This window comes from Syzygium oleosum, unplaced genomic scaffold (genome assembly GCF_021117445.2).
Source record: "Syzygium oleosum isolate NSW1041296 unplaced genomic scaffold, Sole_v2.1 Sole_v2.05, whole genome shotgun sequence".
Lineage (NCBI taxonomy): Eukaryota > Viridiplantae > Streptophyta > Magnoliopsida > Myrtales > Myrtaceae > Syzygium > Syzygium oleosum.
The window spans coordinates 14,860,578-14,879,384 of NW_026607489.1; the positions used below are offsets into that span (position 1 = coordinate 14,860,578).

Consider the following 18,807-nt stretch of genomic DNA (forward strand, 5'->3'; position numbering starts at 1 on the left):
GCAAATATTTTGATAAATTTATCATGATTGTTGATGATACCTGTCATGCCCCGAACCCGGCGAGCATGCGAACATCCCACTACAGTCGAATATCGCGACGTCCCAGGATATCGCCGACCCAAATCAAACTGTCAGAGATATAAAACACCAGCGAAAGCCACAAACACCCAAACAATATTTGACTAGGGGTACACGAGAGAATAAACATCCATTACTGATTCAAACTTATACAATATCCACCATATACAATCCACATAATATACATGCACACTAAACTTCTAAACTATACACCACCGATATCAAAAAGATCAGTAGCCTGGGTACCCTAACTAACAAAAATGGGACACTTCAAAACCTTCATTCTACCCCTAAAACTAGCCCCTACGCCCCCTAGATGGCATCCACTCCGAGTCCGACTCCCCAGAACCCGAGTCTGAATCCCCCTGAGCCTCCTGCTCGTCTGTCGAGTACTCTACCACGTTATGGTCAGTGTGCATCGGTATTCCAAAACGCTGAGGTGGCGGCGGTGAGAGATTCATGGTTCAGGCCGGGGTTCTGAAATTGTTTGGTTGAAACAACCATGAGAACACGTCTCAGCAAGTAACATCCTAAACCCCACCTAGGCTAACACATACCTCCAGACAAGTTCAAACACCATAGCACTCAATAAGCACATCATAGGCACACAATTGTACTTACCTGGGCTTTTAATACATGCAACCTGCACGTTAGCCACAATAACACAAATTCCAACCACATGCACATTTCAAATTAATTCTCATGCCCATAGACAAGGTCGAACATGTGTCATTTCCACACTTGGCATTTCATTTCCACATTTCACACACTCGTTCACGCCTCATCACACTATTTCCACTCGACTCGCTAGTGACCCGCATAATAGTACCGCCTCAGATCCACTGCGACCATCTCATATTCACAACACTTCTTAGCCCACGTAATAGTACCGCCTCATGCTATGTCTCTTGCCCGCGTAATGGTACCGCCTCAGGCTCAACATCCACCACCTACGGCACAACCCACGTTGAAGTACACGCCTCAGGTTGGCAGTCTTCCGGTAATATCGGGCATCGTCTCGTGTAAAAGTACCGCCTCAGGACGGCATAATTCCCCGCGTTAAAGTACACGCCTCAGGGATTCCCCGCGTTAAAGTACACGCCTCAGGGATTCTCGTGACCACACGCACGACACATCACGCAATTTCTCATTCATTCACTCGCTCGATTTACACACCAACATGCCCAATTACCAGCCGATCAAATTCGGCCCATGCACGCATCGAATCTCACGCATTTCACGTGCTCAATTAACACTCAATCATGGCCAATTGCCAGTCAAATCAATTCAGCCCATGCGTGCATACAATGGTCCACATTTCAATCAATCAATTCACAATCCAACGAGCATACAAGGCCGCCATTGGGCCCACAACCACAGCCACTAACATGAGCATAAAATCAACATTTCCATGTCTATCTCAAGCCATAATAGGCACCACAAACCAGCCAATCCAATTAAATTCACACGTGCACAATTAAGCCGAATTTTTGCATTTTAGGCCAAATTTCACCATTCACGGTTGTCGTACTCCTACCGACAACCCCCAAACCAACACGCACTATATTTGAATCACCAAAATGCACTAATTCGGTCATAGCATGAACAGTAATTCGGCCACCACCAAAAATCACCATAACTGCACATTTAGGCCCGTTTTTCGCGCAATAAGCCACAATAATCACCCGGAATTATTCCGATTACCTAACCAATCAATTCTAACCTCAATCCACCTCAAAAATCATCACAATTTCACCCAAAGCACTCAACCAAATCAGTCCAACTGTTGTTCCACGATTAACCCCTAAAACTCACTAAAACGGCCCCGAACTAACCCGAAAAAACCCGTTATCCTAGGCGAGAGTTAGGATATCACTTGTGATTCCTACGCGAAATTGAGGCCTCAACGGTGGCTGGACAGAGAGCAAACAGCAGCAGCGGCGGCGACAAGCGTTAAGGGTTACCGGCGACTCGCTGGCGATCACGAGCGGTGGCGAATGGCGGCGATTGGCTGCTGGTTTTCTTGGCTGAGCTGGGGGCTAAGATGGGGCTGGTGGTGTTTCGATGGGGCCAAAAACAGGGGAGAGAGAGACGTGAGGCGGTGGTGGTGGCGACGGTGAGTGGCCACGGCGGCGGCGGTGGCTCCGGCTCGGCGGTGGAAGCGGCGGCGATGGGAGTGGCCAGCTAGCCACTTCACGGTGGGGAGGAGGAGGCTCGGCCGAGAGAGGGGTGAGGGAGAGAGAGATTGGCGTGAATGAAAGAGAGAATGAGGGGGAGAGAGAGAAAATGAAAGAAATACCCATGACACCAATAATTGGTGTCCACCCCCCCCTAGAAAATGACCATCCTACCCTCCTCTCTATCATCCAAATCAACGGCCAAGATTTGATCTTATCATAAGATCGACGGTCCAGATTAATCCTTACCAAAAATATCCAAGGGCAAAATTGAAATTTCACAAAATTTCCAAGGGCAAAATTGTCCAAAAATTTCTATTTCTAAAGTAGGTGTGAAATGACCAAAATGCCCCTCTCACAATAACTTGGCCTTAACAAAATCCCAGGGGTAAAATGGTCATTTTCCATTTCTCGCCAAAATTCGAATTTTCTGAAGAATCCGGAAAAATCTGAGGCTAACTAAGCCAATAACAATGTCGTCCAATTATCCTATCGTGACATTCATAATTTCCGAGGCCCAATCTTGATCGTTAATTAATGACCAAATTTAATTAACGTAACTTGAGCATATCTCGAACTAACGGGTGGCTTTTGGGGAAATTCGCATATTTGACCCGCGGCCGATACTGAATCAAGCCACGTTCAAGTTCACTCAGGTCATGACGACCTCGATTGTCACTTAATCGCGAGGATCGATCGCTAGTTCCGACGGGCGCGATCGTTTGGTATAGGTTTAGGGTCATTCGTCAGTTCATCTCATGGTCAAGCGGAATCACCCGCGATCCACTAATATAACAGCGGCGAATTGATCCCTAACTATCCTTGGATCGGCCTACATCGGCTTAAAATGTCACCTCGATAATTTTTATGATCGAAAGTCGATTCACGATTAAGTTTCTTTGGTCGCGCGAATTTCAATCCGTAATTAGCCTTTCCCTAACGGTTAGTATCCCAAGAGTGATCAATTCCTGGCGAGATCTAACTACAAGCACATCCATAAATCGTCCATTTCATAAATTCCAAGTGGGTCTGATTTCAGAATGTCACAATACTTGCTGAATTGCTTATAAAACATTACATGCATTTATTGCAAAACATGACATGTGTAATGCTTGTATACGATAGAAGCATCAACATCTCCTTTTACAAATGATGCTAGTACTATATTTTATATTCTCATTGGATATGAGACTCTTTTTGCTTAAGGAAAATCCCTTGATGCTGAAAGCAACCATTGCATGCTTTTGTGTATTCGGTTGCAAGTGTTATATTGTCAAAAACATTGATGACAATGTTGGAAGTGGAAGAACTGACAAACATTAGGTTCGAAGATAAGTTGACAAGTGCACAAGCTGATGTTGATGAAGAACGAGTGTTACTGCCTGTGCCAACTGATGATATCCTTCAAGATCAGCAACCTGAGGTACCAAAATCGAAATTTTCACCATTACCAAATCCTTGGAGATGCTGCCAAAGGAGTTAAGACCAAATAATGAATCAAACAAGAGCCAAGAGTAAGGAATTTGCAAATATCATGAAGAGTGAATTCGAAATGAGGTTGATGGGAGAATTGAACTTCCTCCTTTGTGACAAACCAAAGCTAGCCCTTTCATATTCAAAGAAAAATATGCTAGAGAATTGGTAAAGAAGTTTGGGATGAAAAGTTGCAAGAAATGTGATACACCAATGGCACCATTAAGCAAACGTGACATGGATAAGAAAGTATGTTCTTGATATACTCATTATCTTGCAAAGATCATGATGTTGACTACAAGAAAATGTAGATGGTACAAGAATCCATCCATGTGAAGTTCGACGAGTCTTCAAGAACGGAACCAATAACAATAACTTTCGCAGACAACAGCAAATTTCATTGATATCGGCAACTATCTCCGATAGTAGCAAATTTCGCAGACAACAACATCTGGTCCTGTTTAGCCTACAAACTGTGCTACTTTCAAAGGTCTAAAAATTCTACTATATACATTCAAATCACAAATTATTGGAGACACATCAAAATGTTTTGAATGATATGAGCAAGCCCTTAAAAGCTCCTTATGATAGGTTGAGTATCTCTTGATTGAAATGCTTGAAATGATTATAGATACTACTCCTACTTATTCGAAAGCAAGGGCACATAATATATTATTTGGGATGTTATATATTTAACATCATTTGTGTAAGAGTTTATTGAGTTTATGCAGATTAAAATCAAGACAATCTTGCTTGTGGAACTCAAATCTCCTTCTCGAAGTTTCAAAGAGCAAAGATCATGAGAATGATGTTGTTATAAGTAGAAGCAAAACATTCTATTCAACATCTCAAAGAAGTAATATCAGCACTGAAAATGGAGATATCAGCATTGAAATCAGCAGAGAAATCGTGACAGCACCGATGAAAGTTGAAATAGGAAGTGATGCAGAAGATGTTTGGAATTGTGAAAATTTTCGAACCTTGATAAAAGCTATTCACAAGAACTATCATGATGATAGAGGGAGGAAAACAAAAGGATGAAGAGCAACAAATATTGATGATATCTTGATAATATTGATGATCATGAGTAAGATGATTGTTCATGACATGTGCGAATAATGATGATATTCTCTATATGCTAATAATGATTGCATACTAGTGATGATGATCTTACGAGGTGATAGCACTTAGAGAGGGGGAGCAACAATATTCTTGTTAATAGTTTATACCAATTGTTAACATGTTGTCTCTCAATGTTTGTCTTTGAATAGAATTTCATGATACAATGCTTTTATTTCTCATCTTTTTTGTATTATCATGAATTCTGATTATCTCAATTATTCATTGATTATTATCATGTCTAGTGACGCATAAATTTGCTCTAGCAAATTGTTGAAATTATCTGAGCAGATCTGAATAGTCCCTTGGAAATATCATGTTTTTAATTAAAGGGAGAGCGTTTCTATGATTGTGTGCATTTATGTTTCTTAATATACATATTTGTTGATGCATATGATGTTTCATCCCATAAACACAAGCTTCATTGCACATTTTTTCTGTTCTCCTGAGCATGTCGAATATGGAGAGAGGTTAGATTGTGAGAAATGAGCTAAATTGCATATATGTTGTTAACGCCTTTTCGGGGGAGAGGTTTGATGAATATGCATATGTATATGGAGGAGTATTAGTTCACATGATGATTGTTCATTCCTATTTGAAACTCATGTGATTAAGAAACTTATGTAGAAACATGAGCTATTGTTAGTTCCTATGCTTTGCTCAAAATGTTTCTACTTGCCATCTCCTGTTTATATTCATTGAATATCTTGACATTTGGAGATTGTATTGTTTGCTTAGTATGCCCTGAACTAAATTCATATTTTTGGCAAAAGAAGCAAATGTTTTTTACTTTTCACACACACAAAATTCAATATCTTTTATTACGTGTTAAGACATCTGCATATTCAGAAAATTGTTTGTCATCATAAAAAAGGGGGAGATTGTTGGAAAAATCACCAATATGATGATTATTGGGAAAATCTCCTATGTTGTTTTGAAGATGATAAAGACAATCAAAAGCTACTAATGTGTGTATTGGTTGAATAGTACCAAGTGATATATGTACAAGTCGAAATACAGATATTTGTCATAAACAGCACCAAAACATTCCGATATGAGGAGTGCTCTGCCATTGTCAAGATGCTCTACTAATATCTAAGGTGAACAAGATATTGGATAATTGAAGATATCTATAAACTAGAAGGATCTTCAAATATGGTGAATATTTAGAAGGACCTTGATCGAGGGTGAACAAGCCAAGAAAAATGGGGATGTTCGTGATGGCTTGGAGGTACAAAGATTGGGCGAACAGTTAGATGGACCTGGTGATGGTGAACAAGCCTAGAACGAGGTTGTTTGGCAAAGCTTGGAAGGACCATGAAGATGAATAGTTTGATAGAGTCGCAATTGCTAATATGCATGAAAGGACCAGAAAGATCAGCATCGATATCGGGTGAGAGCAGCTGCCTTATACAAATGAAGTGGAAGACTGTGATGATATTTAAGGACTACGTGATGTCCATGGTGTGATCCATTGGGAAATGATCGCAAGATATCCTTGTATATTTTCAGTAAACAGCACCAACGAACCTAAAGATCAGTTGATTAATGATATTTGTATTAATGCTGAGACATCATGTCATTGGTGATGTTTGAATAACGAACATGTGAGGATGTTGGGGATTATAGTCGTTGAAGGGTGGATATGTGCAACGGGAAGATCAGGAAGTTTATTGGGGAATAGGAGCAAGCATCTGTCAGAAATGTCAGAGCAGTCAGCATCGGGAGAGTAGCTGCAGGACCAATTTCCAGGTAGCCTGCAAATGTTTAGGATAAAGGGATGTATGGGTAGCTCCATCTCTGGACAGCGGCACTAATAGATCTCTAACGGCTAGTTGATCTTCTCAAACACCTCCACCGGGAAGATTGAAGATGTCTATTTGAGAGAAGACCTTCTAGGCCAAAATGTTAGAGAGTACAATGTAGAATCAGAACATTTGCTCTGAGCTGCTTTCCTTGTTGATATTGTTCTGTTCTCTCGAAAGATCTTCACTGTGATAATTTTGCCGTATAGTAATCATGTGAAAGATCAAGTGTAAAAGAGTAAGTGCGGTATCTGAGTCTTGATAGTGTGATCTATCATTTGTAAAGGATCAGCACTTGCCAATTGTAACTTGTTGAGCAGATTACTAGTGCAATTCAGCCCGTATTGCTGCTGTTAGTAGAGAGAGTGGATGTAGACTTGGGGATAAAGTCGAATCACTATATATCTGCTTGTAAATCATCTTTATCTTCAGTATTAGCATTACCTGATCTTTATTATCACGATTTGTCAAACTGATTTTTACAAACTATTTCTGCTAATATTTTAAGTTGAACTTATTATATTCCGCAAATGTTTTTCATAATTCTGAAACAACCTATTCACCCCCCATCTAGGTTGTATTGTTAGCCCCAACATTTAATCGGCCAAGGTCTTTGATATGAAAATGCTCATGAAGGTACCGTTTGAGCGCTGCACACTGTTTTGAATTATTGCCTGCCAAGATATGATCATCAACATCTACTAACAAGGCTAGAAAAGTACCGCCAAGAGAATGCGTGAACGAGTAATCTACTAATGATTGATCAAAACCATACTCCCTCGATGCATTAGAGAATTCTGGAAATCGATTTCGAGATGTTTGCCAAAGACCATATAAGGACTTTTGTGGTAGACATACACGATTCGAGCCCGTTGTCATGAAACTTGGTGGAATCTTCATATATACTTTCTCATCCAAGTCACCATGTAGAAATGCATTGTTAATGTCCATACGATGCAACTCCCAATTACGAGCCAATGCAACTGCAAGAAGACACCGTATAATGACTAATTTAGTCACTGGTGCGAAGGTTTTCATGGAAGACCATGCCCTCTATATGGGTGAATTCCTTTGCTACAAGACGAGTTTTATATCGCTCAATACTACCGTCAGCTCAACTCTTGATTTTGTAAACCCACTTGCACCCTATAGGTTTCTTACCCTCCGGAAAAGTTGCTAAAATCTAAGTCTTATTATCTTCTAGTGCTTTAATTTCTACTGTGTGATATGCAAAAATTTTGTAATAATATGTATGTGACATTAGAAATTTTTCACGTTCAATAATGATACTTAGATTATAAGCCAAGTATTATTTAGCTTAGTATTTGTATGGATGCGTAAAAATTGTTGTTGAACCGTAAATTTTTGAGGCGCGGATTCAAGAAAGTAATCATTCCGAGCTCGACGTGTTTAAAATTTATAAACATTGATGTATGCATTAATAGTGTAACGGTGTTAATTATTTTACCACCATCTTAGTAAGTTAATGGATAATATTATTAGTTAAACTTTAGTTAATTAGTGATAACCATTAATTAATTGCTAATTGGTGTTAAAGGGAGAAGATATTCTGTTCTTTACTTAATTCTCACAAAACTCCCTCAAGACACCAAATAACTCACATGGCTTATGGAAGATTAAAGCTTGGCCACATGCCACATTTGGAGAATTCAAGCATACCACATGCCCTTCTCAAACTAAGCTTCTTGCATTGACTTGACACATGGCCATAAATCATCATTACCTTAGTTATTACTCATCCCTAATAAGCTTTAATTTCTTACCCTTGGCTGTAGATTGAGAGAGGAAATGTCACCTATGAGTGCATGCAATTGTCTATCTAAAATCTACTCCTACGTTTTACTTTCACTTGGGTAACATCAAGGAGAATTTTCATCTTGGCCATAACTTCTTTCTTCACCTTCAACCCTCAAAGATAATCTACTTTCACCACTACCCCATCCAAGGTCTACAAGAGAGCTTTACTTCCAAAGTATGAATGCTATATATCATATGCTTGCGTATGAATGAAAACAATGTGGAATAATAGTACGATCAGATTATTATGGCATATCCAAATGGAAAAGGTATACATTTATTCAAGTTCTCTGTATAATGGTTGTTATGCATATACGTTGTTTGTGCCAAATAAAGTGGTAAAATGATTTTCTTAACTTAAAACTAGAGGTTTCATTTATTGGGCATCGGCTCATTCCTTTATCTTTTAGACATGTAGCATGGATGTTCCACAGCCTTTGCATTTTGGACTTCCCATGTATTATGAAGGTGTCTATAAAATGGTGTTTGTATCGGAGTTTGAAAAACTATATACTAAATGTAGCTCTATTGTCTAGATCAACGTGAGTTTTATGGAGTGGGTTTCTTATCGTTTTGTTGCATGGTACTGTAAACTCGACAACGAGTTAGTTGGCTTGTTGAGAGGCTTTGACATTGATGGTGATGGTCTCGCAATGAAGGCCGAAGTTATCGATCCATGACATCATCAGACTTTTGTGTAGACAGACTTTTAGAGTATAATCTAGTATGGAGATAAGCAACCTCGACCTACCCAGACTTTTGTTTTTTGTGATTATATGAAGTTTAAATAAAGATGCAAACTTCCATGCCAAAAAAAAAAATAAAGATGCAAACTTGATAAGTAATGACAATAAGAAGTATACGTACTTTGACTATACTTGTGTGATTTTCATGCTTAAGAAATGTTCAGATTAAGCTTTCGCTTGTCTCTTTATTAATTAAGATTAATAACCATTAAAGTGACATGTGTCGTGTGTGACATTCTAGGGCGTCACATGCTGCCATCGCTTCTCTCCACAAAGGATTTTTAATAGCCTTAGTGTAATTCCTAGGCTCAATATCAGAATCAACATAAGCTAAAAAAGCAATGTGACGCTCTGTAAATTGTTAATAAGAAATAAACTTCTCGATTAGATGGACCATAGCTGAAGATATCGCCGGAGTGGGCTGAGGAGTCGGGGTCTTCGTTTGGACCATATGGCACACATAATCTCGAAGATGGGTTGGCTGTCTTTCTTGTTGTGTAGGACAAATTGGGAGTAGAATTTGGTCGTTGGGCTGCTCGCTGGGTTGCTCTTCAACTTGGACTGTACTATCACAATCTTGCATCACCGTCTACCCATTTTCTTCACAAACTTGGCTTGGAACCCTCTCTTCCTCCCTTTGAGTTTGATTCCACCCCTCATGAATAGGACCCAGCTCTCGAGCCAGTGTCAAAAGAGGACGAGAGTCTTGATCCTCATGTGCAAGTTGTGAAGCAAATGCGAAATTCTCTTCATAGAAAACAATATCATGAGATACCAATAATTCTTCAGTTTCAAATAAAACACCTTCCAACCCTTCGTGCCGTATGGATATCCCAAAAATATACATTTTATGGCCATTTCTTCAAATTTATCTTTTCCCTTTAACGTCTCGTGAATATAGCACAGTGCATCGAAAACTTGCAAATGACTATAATCCAGCGGTTTCCCAAACAAAAGCTCGAATGGAGTTTTTCCAGATAATAATGGAGTTGGAGTATAATTGATTATGTAAGCAGCCGTTAATACGCATTCACCCCAAAAACGAATTAGTAAATTCGCTTGAAAACGAAGTACCCATGCTACATTGAGGATATGTCGGTGTTTTTTTTCAACTTGCCTATTCTGCTGTGACGTGTAGGAACATGATGTATGATGTATCACTCCACTTTGGGAAAAAAAATCTTTCATGGAATTAGAAAAGAAATTCACAGCCATTATCACTTCGCACCATTTTAACTACTCGACCAAATTGCGTTTTCACCATATAACAAAAATTAACAAAGACTTTGTACATCTCTAATCTTTCCTTCGTCAAATAGACCCAAACTGCCCGACTATAATCATTAATGATGGTTAAAAAATAATGCGCACCAAAGAAGACCCTGTTTGATATGGTCCTCAAACATCACAATGCTTCCACCGGCTTTGTTATTACTTAAAGGAAATGAAGAACGAGTTTGCTTTGCACGACAACATACATGACACAAATCAACCCCTTCTTTAATATCGGTGATCAAATTCAAAGCTTGTCGTGATGGGTGCCCCAATCGTTGATGCCAAATGTCAATTTTTTGTTCCTTTACCACTAGAAAAGCCGAATGAGTGCCCATACGTCCAAGATAATAAACCCATTCTCGAAGATTACCCACTTCAATCGATCTCTTCGAGGATAGGTCCTCTGTGATACATCAAGAAGAGAAGAACGTTACTGAGTAATTCAAATTCGAACTCAACGTCTTGACAAAGATAAGATTGCACTTAAAGTTTGGGACATATAGCACATCATGCAAAATAAAATTAGGGCTTAAATAAACATCGTCTCATTTGATGGCATGAGTCACTTTTCCATCAGGAGTTCGTATAGTATATGTACCCATGATGTTCCTCGTCCGATTTAGAAGCAAAAGCTTCCCTATCATATGTTCGGAGGCGCCACTCTCGATAATCCAATTTGTGGAAACATCATTGGGCCAATAGACCTGACTTGTGAGTTGATCATTTGAAGTAGGCGGTTATATTGCCGTGAGCAGACTAACCAAATGATGATATTGATCATTGCTAATTGTTGTTGTTGTCTCTATCCCCTTCGAACCTACTAGTCTGGTGTATGCAATAGTGTCAGAACTACCGCTACTAGCTAGTGCGGAATGTACACTCGCTTTGGAACTATTCCCTTTGCGTGCCTTTCCACCTCGTGTTGACTCCCAATTGGTGGATATCCATTCAACACCCAGCAATGACTCTTCTCGTGCCCAACCTTCCCACAATGGTCGGTTTTCCGAACAATACTTTCCTTAGGCCCACTCTGCCAACCAAGAAAGCAGCACCCTTGATCTTCTCTTTCCTCCCTCGGACAATTGATCATTGGTGCTCCTCCTACATGATCATAGAATAAACCTTATCGAGGGACAAGAGTGGCTCAATGTTGAGAATTTGAGAACGAACATTCCCATAGGTCTCAGAATTAAGGCCCATAAGAAACTGGTGGGTCTTCTCCACCTCCTTCTTCACGTACATCATGGCTACAGTACAGGTACATTCTATAACATCATCATAGTCATCGAGTTCAACCCATAAGACCTTCAATTTGGCATAGTATTCCACCACCAAGAGTCCTCCTTGCTATAGGAGCCCAATCTCGATTTTGATCTCATGGATGCGAGGTTGGTTACCTTGAGCAAATCTCTTTTTCAACTCATCTCATATTACCTTTATTTATCTGCGTATGCCACGCTTCCCTGTAAACTCCTGTAAATGAATTGAAAATTCATGAAACTATCATGGAATTACAAATGTCCCAGGCATTAAATTCGAGTGCGATTGGATCCGGCTTCTCTAGTGATCCATCTATAAACCTGAGTTTATTTTTTGCCCGTAATGCATGTCTCATTGCCTTCGACCATGTTGCATAGTTATCCCGGGTCAGCACGCATGAAAGATATATGCTTCCAGGATTTTCGAAGTTGAGATAATATGGTGAGGAAAGGTCCATCACCTGTTTGATAGACGCATCTGAAGCCATATCGCAAACGATACAGGTCAAATTGTTTGGTGTGTTTAAGATCTATAGCTCTGATTCCATATGATAATTCGTAATTTGCTGGTTTTGCTCAGTAAAAATATTTATATTACATATTGTTTAACAGTAAAAGGAAAGAAAAAAATCTACCAAATATCTCTAACAAATTATAGAAGATATACTAAATATTATGCTAACTAAAAACAAAAAATAAATCCTAAATAATAATAAAAGATACACTAAATATTGGAAAAACAGAATGTAAATCTTTAGCAAATCTCCGTAATAGAACATATACATATCAGAGAGATCAGAGATCATGGTGAAAGCATCTTCTACCGAGCAGATAATGCTGTCAAGGTAACTTCATTAGGAGAGCATGGTTCGAGCCGGCTTACACAAGCATCGGCATGAGGCCATTTTGTTTCGCTGAAAAAACAGGGCTCTTTTGGGGCGGACGGTGCCATCTCGCTTCCCAGCATCAGAATTACCATGTATATGGTTGGCCTGTCCTCAGGGCATTTCTGGACACGTGCATGGTCCTTATGATTTCTGATACGTTATATGAGTTACCGACCACCGGATTAACATATTCGATTGATCTGCCTTCTTGAAATAGTTTCCACGCTTGACCACATCAAAACCAATCTATTAAAGGGTAGTTCTTGCTATCGGTGGGCCAAAAAAACAGAACTTCAAACTTACATGTCCAAGAAGATTCTGATGGTGATCTGGGTAAGAGAACCCTCTGTTTCTTGTCCCACTAACTATCTCCAGCATCAAAACACCGTAGCTGAACACATCCGACTTTGCCTAGGAAACTCCGTCAATTGCATACTCGGGGGACATGTAACCACTGCACAAATAAATCCACCAAGACCAATGAGCTTGATAGCAATTTGATCACAGACGTCGCTGTGATTTAAGTGCTTACTATGTTCCAGCCACTCGCTTTGTACATGCTTCTGTCTCATTTCCTCCAAAACTTTTAGCAAGTCCGAAATCAGATATCTTAGCATTCAACTCACAATCTAGCAAGACATTGCTAGCTTTTAGATCTCGGTGAATTATTCTCAGTCTGGAATCTTGGTGAAGGTAAAGAAGTCCCCGAGTTACTCCGCTGATGATGTGAAATCTCTTCCTCCAATCAAGCAGCTTCCTCTGCTCTTGATCTGCAGAAGTTCAATTCATGTAATTCAAGTAAGGCCTGCACAGTTCATTACTGCAATTTGAAGAAGACAGATGAACTGATTCATGCTACTGAATGTCACTCTTATAGACTTTATCAATCTTTATTCTATTGGTAAATGACCAACCATTCCAAGTTCAGTTTTTGTGAGATCTCATAAGAATGGAGACATCAGTACAATCATCTGTGAAGACTATTTTCAAGGCCTTAGAAGATAGAATTTTATTATAACATGCTTAGGAAGCGAACCAAAAATGAACGTATCCAAACTTTTGTTGGGCATGTATTCATATATCAGCAACATTTCTTTCTGAATGCAGCATCCTAGAAGCTTCACGAGGTTTCTGTGCTGAAGCTTGGCTAGGTGTAAAGCTTCACTTTTGAACTCGTCTAGTCCTTGGCCTGAACTCCTTGAAAGTTTCTTCACAGCAACTTCTCGACTATTCTTCAACATGCCCTGAAAAATAGTCATAAATTGTAAGGATACTTATTTTGTTTACAGTATTTTTTGGGCTTTAATACTCAATATCTCGCCTCTTTTTATACATTTTCAAATCATGTAGAAATTTTACACACAGTTGAACCTAAAAGTTCACAAAAAGTGATCATGTTTGTATTGAATTGACAGAATCAGAAGCTTTCTTTTTCATCATATTCTTCCAATGTAGTTAAATAGGCGAATAATCCTTCCAATGCAGTTACATTATGCTATGTCCCAGGTTGCAAGGTAGCGACATCTATCCAACAACTGCCAAGAGAGTTGAGGATAATTGAAATGAATTATTTTCTAGGATTGATCAGAACTGATACATTCCGAGTGTTTGAGGTGTAAGTGCAATGGCTTTTGAGCAATATGTTGAGACAGTTGCATCCATGCTATTTACCATAAGAGGGTAGATAGGTACATATTCAATCAGTGGATGGCATAATGTATTTCATACAGATGGCTTGCACTACTTATTACCCTGTAGACAGGTCCAAAACCGCCTTCTCCAAGCTTATTGTCCGTTGAGAAGTTGTTTGTAGCATCAGCTATTGTGGCAAATTCAAATAACGGTAGCTCTGGATCTTCTCCCGAGCATTCGACATTTTCTGATCCTCTCAGAAAATCAGATATCCCACCTACATCAAGGAAAATAAAACTTTTTCCTCAGTATCCTCACAGAAAAAAAAAGACCAAACCATCAAGAATTCAGAGGATTTGCACAGATCCACAAAAGAAAGCTATCCATGCAAAACTTCGCGCTTGTGCTCCAAAGAATTTTTTCCAAGTTTTGGAAAAGCCATTTAACCATTTCGAGACAATTGACCCCTTCTGGTTAAAGACTGTGATCATTAAGATTTTTTTATTTTCAAATCGAATAGAACATAGATATCTGACATGAAACGAAATCTTTGGCAAGTGGCATATTTTCAGATTCTTCAGCCATTGCACAACTTAGGGCCTGCACAATTATTTTGGTCGAACTGATTCCATCATTCCAGGCATATGGCCCAGTGACAAGGGTGGGTCGAGGGGTGGAATCAAGGTCAGGGTCAGATTCAGAACCTTTAGAATGGAAGGTTATGCAGGAAAAGGGTAGAGGTCTTTTTTATATAGCTTTATTTACCGAAGAAAAATCAAAGTATGGGGTTTAGGACATTGCATAAAACGTGCGGCAAGCTGAGTACACACTGTTATAAATTCTTTAGCCATGGTGAACCTTTGTCTCTAAATTCTACACACCGAAATAAATGCATATAGAGAAAGTTTAAAATCAGTAATATTCAAGTGAAAGACTTCATGAATATTATTGTCCTGCATCATAGCCATTCGAAAGCTAGCAGAAAGCATCGATCAAGAGTATACACATTACCAGAGAAAACTGAGTTATCATTAAAAAAAAATTACCGGAGAAAACTGAGTTAAAACGTCTGACTTGCAAGTGCTTCTTTTTCTGAACATACACCATTAGACTGAGACCTAGGAATAGCAGCAATGTTACAGCTATCGAGCCTAAGATCAGCTTCTCCTTCTTCTGGCTTGAGTGACCTGGACCAAAAAGAGCCGTTGGAGCACAAAAAGATTGAGACTTAAAAACTGTTAAGGTGCACATGTGAGGTGTTAAATAAAGAAGTCTCCCATGGAGGATATGGTGTAATGCGGGGTAGTTAATAATCCTTATTGACCCATAACTTATTGGTTTAAGCTCTTGAGTAAAGGTGGGTTCAATTGAATTTGTTAACGGACTTGGATTTGGGCTCTATCTTTGCTGTCTCCCAAGTGAAGGAATCAGGCTCTGTTGAGCTCCTAACAAGAACTAGGGTTTATTGAATGTTAACATGGAACTATTCAGTGTCTATGTTTTGTTCCTGAGGCTTTCCTGTCTGTGTTTACCGACAGGGAAATTTTCTTGTAGGAAGCAAAATAATACCTGGATCCAGATCAAACATCCTAACATAGAGGTCTTGCCCACCTTCATCGTATTCTCTAATATCAATCAAGTCTCCAAACCACAGCAAACATCCATTTCCTCCACCTTCAGGATCTATATTAGAATATGCCATACAAGAACAGTTCCTTTTGCAAACTTCTTCACAGACTTGGAGATCCATGCTCCTGTCAAACCAGGAGCTCCGTGTATCTGGCAACTTTAAACCAGGATACTTTCTGAATATGTCTTTTCTACAGTCCAAACTGTTCATCCTAACACAACCAATCCGGTTCAATGTACTCCGTTCTTGTGGGACCTTTGGTGAAAATCCATTCAAGCACTGGCACGCCGGGGACTTATTGATGTTGCAGCTAGAGGAGGCTCCGCAATATGTGTAAAGGTCACAGTCATCTGATGGTCCAACAAGAAATAGAACCCAACTCTGTGTCTGGTCAACCCATGTGAAGCGCTGCACAACACCATCCGGATTCAAGTACAAACGGGATATGACTGACCTGTTGAAGAATTGGTAGTGGCAGTACATCTCCTGCTCAGTCAGAACAAATTCATACGTGTACTTCAGATCCAGGTTCAAATTCTGCGTTCCACCATTTCGGACACCAATCCATGGTCGTAACCTAGACTTGACAGTGGAGCCCTGCTTCAGAAGTATCTGGGGAAACCCATTCGGGTCAACTTGGAATGAGAAATTACCTGGAGAAGGATCATCTACACTCTTCCAAGACGTAAGATAGCGATCAAAGCCCGTAATTCTGTTCCTTCCTAACTTCATTCCCGCCAGAAAAGTATCTGTTGGATAGTCAAAACTCTGCCATAGCATATTATCAGAACCAGTATTGCCTAAATCTCTCACTACGAGATTCCCCGAGTCCAGAAGCTGAGCAACTGGATGATGTGAGGCTTTCGATGAGTTGGAACACCAGATTTCAGTCTCATTTCCATCAAGAAGGATGAGACTTCCCTGTCTAGTGAACTTCAGAGTACCGGATGAATCAGTGAGTGGACAGGCTCTGTTGGCAACCCATACTACTTTGATGGGATTTATTTTCTTGTACCATATTCCGAGGTAATGCTTTGGGGGATAATGGAGGCTGAAGAATCCTAGTTCGAATGTCCCCCCGGCTGAAACTATGCTCTTGCCATGTTGCATCGATTGATCCGTAGTTAACGTATCAAGTGCACCAGAAATCCCTGTGATAGTAGATGAAGTGAAGTACAAAAAAATAATCAAGGCTCCTACCACTGTTCCCATTCTGATTGAACCTGCAAATGAACCAGAGAATAGAAATGATTGAAGACTAGACTGCGGTCTCAGAAATTCTATATGTATCAACCGGTCATCTCATTGTATTTGGCTTCAGGAAGTCATTAGAAAAGGTACTTCAAGAGACTGTCATTCCCATAATAGAAGAGCCGTGCATAATAGTCCCTTCTGTAGGTAATGACAGTCTTCAAGCCTTCTTTGAATCTTTAAACAATCAACACTCAGGAAATTATGCAGCAAACTAATTCGAGAGGTTGAATGGACCATCTGGACTGTTAGAAATCCATCTTGCTTTTGTATCTTGCGAAAATGACGTGAAGTCCTGTAGTTGTAGAAGACCTATCGACTTTCCTATGTTACGTGTCTTTATATGGGTGAATAAATCTAATTGACTCATGCCAGTCATCACTTGATGCCTTAAGAATGGCCATCGAAGCAAATTTGAGTTCAAGTTGAGTTGCGGTCTCAAGGTTGTGGACTCCTTGGCTTCCCTCTTGGCTCCCCCAGGAGAAATACAGTTCCCAGATAACATAGTTAAAAAAAAACGGCAATTTTACTACTCTCCCACCTTCCAGCATATGATTCTGCCATCTTCATAGGTATACATGTCACTAAATTCAGAAAAAGAAAAACAATGTTGACCAGTCACGATAGACAGTGCCAAGACCATGACCAGCTTATGCTTCTTTTGGTCCGTCTGGAGTAGATCTAATAGAAGTGAGAGCATACAAATCAACAATTAGAACTAGTTATTGCAAGGATCTTAAAATATGTCACTACCTGATTCCGAGGCAGCCGTCCTGATGTATAAGTCGTGCCCGTTTTGATTGTACTCTCTTATGTCCATAAGCTCTCCAAACCACAGTAAGCAACCACTTCCGGCCCTTTGGATATCCAAGTTTGAAAAGTCATACAAGAACAGTTTTTGTTGCAAATTACTTTGCATTCTTGAAGATCTATTGTCTTGTTAAACCAGGTACTGCGTGTATCTGGCATTCTTACCCCAGAATACTTCACAAATATGACCTTTTCTCAATTCAAGGGAGTTCTCACACACCCATTTGACCAATCCAAAATTTCTCATTCTTTAGAAAACTTCAGTGTGAAGCCTTACAGGCAGCAATACATGGGGCACTCATCAACTGTACCGATACCGTAGGCACCACATAATGCATAGGTGTCACAGTTGTCTATTGGAAAAGTGAGATAAACCGTCCAACCCTTTGCTCAGTCAATCCAAGTTTTGCGTTTTTCTATTTCACTTTCTTATCTCTCATCACATTTCCTCTTCTCATTATTATATTTTATTTTATTTTTCCAATCATCATCCTTTTTTCTCATATCATTATTACATATCTTCTATCTTCTTTTATTTTTCCTTCTACTTTCATCTTTCTATCATTTTTTTTCTGTAACAACCCGAGTCTACACTGTGTAATATTGTCAGTTTTGGGTCCACTGACTCTCACGACTTTAAAACGCGTTACACAGATATAAAACCTCAAGTCTTATAAGCAAGTCCAAGACTCTCCTCCTAAGTGATGTGGGACAAGAGCGGCTCCCCCTCTTGTAACACCCCGGGTCTACACTGTGTAATATTGTCCTCTTTAGGTCCATTGACCTTCACGGCTTTAAAACGCGTTACACAGATATAGAACCCCAAGCCTTATGAGCTAGTCCAGGA

At 39.7% G+C, this 18,807-nt stretch overlaps 1 protein-coding gene across 1 annotated transcript; it reads right to left on the reverse strand.

Annotated features, from left to right (window-relative positions):
• Window positions 1-12,945: 12,945 nt before the first annotated feature.
• Window positions 12,946-18,326, reverse strand: LOC115661941 (G-type lectin S-receptor-like serine/threonine-protein kinase At4g27290). Its single transcript, XM_056311289.1, has 6 exons — window positions 15,839-18,326; window positions 15,316-15,456; window positions 14,389-14,546; window positions 13,674-13,881; window positions 13,170-13,407; window positions 12,946-13,091 (listed from the first exon to the last, which is right to left on the reverse strand). Exons 1-6 carry the CDS (start codon window positions 17,109-17,111, stop codon window positions 13,049-13,051), a joined length of 2,061 nt encoding a protein of 686 aa, XP_056167264.1. The 5' UTR covers window positions 17,112-18,326; the 3' UTR covers window positions 12,946-13,048.
• Between the last annotated feature and the right edge of the window lie 481 nt (window positions 18,327-18,807).